A 2,458-nucleotide genomic window follows, 5' to 3' on the forward strand; every position below is an offset into this window, starting at 1 on the left:
GAATTTGTGTGTGTTCAGCATGGTTTGATAGGTATCCAGCTAAATTTATGGGACCAGATGAAACAAGGTCCCCTTCTCTGCTGCCTTCTTCCCTAAACCCCACTGCATTTTATTCTTAATCAAAGTTATGTGATGGAGCACCAGGGTGGCTCAATAGGTTAAGTCTCTGATTCTTGATTTTGGCTTAGGTCATGATCTCAAGGTTGTGAGATCAAGCCCGGAGTCAGGCTCCACGCTCAGCATGGAACCTGCTTTCCTCTCTCGGCCTTTCCCCCTTCTTGGGCTCTGTCTCTCTCTCAAATAAATAAATGAATCTTTGAAAAAAGTTATGTGATTTAGCACATACATATGAGTCAACATTTATTTACATATTTACTTATATAACATAAAATGTAAAATAAAATAATATACAATATGATTTTTTATTACACTAGCATACTTTTTTTTCAATTCTCAAGACAAAGAAGTACATTGATATTTTAATTGCAACTTCCCACTTTTAAATATCGTTATTTAAAAACAATAGAGATTGTGTATCAGGACACAAAACGCCAGGTAAAGGTAAAATCCCAAAGAAGACATCGTATAATTGTTTTGAACTTTTCAAGATTTTACAGAAAATCAAATATAAGAACAAAATATACTACACAGATGTGGAAATAATTAAGTCTCCATGATCTAATACATAAAGTTGATTAAAATAATCTTTCAAATATTTGCTACATTTAAATGGAAGAAGAGGAGAAAGGGGTCAAATTTGAGAATTCTTACAATGGAACAGAAAAATAAAGTTTTAGTATTGAAAGGGAAGGCATTATTGAGAAACAAGAACTAATGTAACCATCATGACACTTCAGAAAGAAGTGAAAGGACAAATACGACTATATATTGGAGGCTGCAATAGTAAAATTGGGACCCAATCTAAGCACTTCCTTTGCAATTTTCCTTATTAACTTTCCTTATATATCTCATTATGATTCTATTTGAATAAAGACAGAACTCTTTGTAGCAAGTTCTTAAATGCTTGCTTTACCTGTTGGTTCCTTAGAGTATAAATGAAGGGGTTCAAAAGTGGAGCAACGGAAGTATTGAGAATTGCCACTCCCTTCATTAAGGATATCCTCTGCTTGACTGAGGGCTTCATGTACATGAAGATGCAGCTGCCATATGAGAGAGAGATGACAATCATGTGAGAAGAACAGGTGGAGAAAGCCTTTTTTCTCTGGTTGGCAGAAGGAATTTTTAGAATTGTCAGGGCAATATACATGTATGATAGAATCACTAATGCCAAAGTGACCAGCAGAGTCACCAAAGCTAAGATGAAGCTCATCATTTCCAACACGTGTGTATCGGTGCAGGAGATTTGCAAGAGGGGAGCAGTGTCACAATAGAAGTGATCAATGATATTGGAGCCACAGAAGTCCAGGCTTAAGCCTAAGATGAGTCCTGGAAAGATGATGAGGAAACCAGTGACCCAAGAGCTAAGGACTAGCTGGATACAGATTTTGCTGCTCATAATGGTTGTATAATGCAGGGGCTTGCAAATGGCAACATAACGATCATAGGACATGACAGCCAGGAGATAAAATTCGGATGCACCGAGAAGGAAGGCAAAAAATAACTGAGTTGCACAACAGTTATAGGAAATGGTTTTGTCACCGGTTGCCATGCTTACAAGCAATTTGGGGATGCAGACTGTTGTGTAAGAAATTTCTAAGAAAGAAAAATTTCGAAGAAAGAAATACATAGGGGTCTTTAGATGAGAATCCAGCAAAGTGAGGGTAATGATAACTAAGTTGCCTGAGATGCTGAGCAAGTAGGTTAGGAGTAGGAAGATAAATAGCACCATCTTCAATTTGGGGTCCTCTGTCAATCCTGCTAAGATAAACACTGTCACGGTTGTACGGTTTTCCATCGTGACCTCCTGATATGCTTCTGCTCTGGTAAAAATATCGAGGAAAAAAAATACGTATAGGTAGCAATGGTAAAATATGAAGATAACCACGTCAAAATACTAGTAATTGCTATTGATCGTACATACGAATGGGGCACTTTTTTGAAATGATTAAGGTAAGCTAAACTCTAACAAAAGCAGTTACTTTGCTTTCGAGGAAAGACAAATGTTTTCTACAAATCTGATGAAATAAAAGCTGTCTCATAAATCATCTTTATAGTCTGGCTTAGATTTATGGTAATGAGGTGAAGAAATGTGAAAACAATTATTTCCTCTTCTTTTCAGTATGTAAGCACTGAAATGTCCCAGTACTTATACTCAGCCTATTGACTATATAAATATCATTGCCTCAAGGAACTGACCGTGAGTGCAACAGAGAAATAAGATGACATATGAATGTTTAAGACGGCTGAAAACAGAAATCCGGCCTATGGTTTAAGATCACCCTGGAAGTAATCTGATGTAGCAGCTGTAGCTCTTCCGTGGCTGGGCCTGGGCCACACC

General features: G+C 37.2%; 1 protein-coding gene across 1 annotated transcript; it reads right to left on the bottom strand.

The window, feature by feature from the left end:
- Nucleotides 1-979: 979 nt before the first annotated feature.
- On the bottom strand, nucleotides 980-1,924 carry LOC123794594 (olfactory receptor 6C76-like). Its single transcript, XM_045800754.2, has one exon. It carries the CDS (start codon nucleotides 1,913-1,915, stop codon nucleotides 980-982), a length of 936 nt encoding a protein of 311 aa, XP_045656710.1. The 5' UTR covers nucleotides 1,916-1,924.
- Nucleotides 1,925-2,458: the final 534 nt, after the last annotated feature.

The sequence above is a fragment of the Ursus americanus genome, chromosome 25, assembly GCF_024610735.1.
Source record: "Ursus americanus isolate L20-20 chromosome 25, mUrsAme1.1.p, whole genome shotgun sequence".
Taxonomy (NCBI): Eukaryota; Metazoa; Chordata; class Mammalia; order Carnivora; family Ursidae; genus Ursus; species Ursus americanus.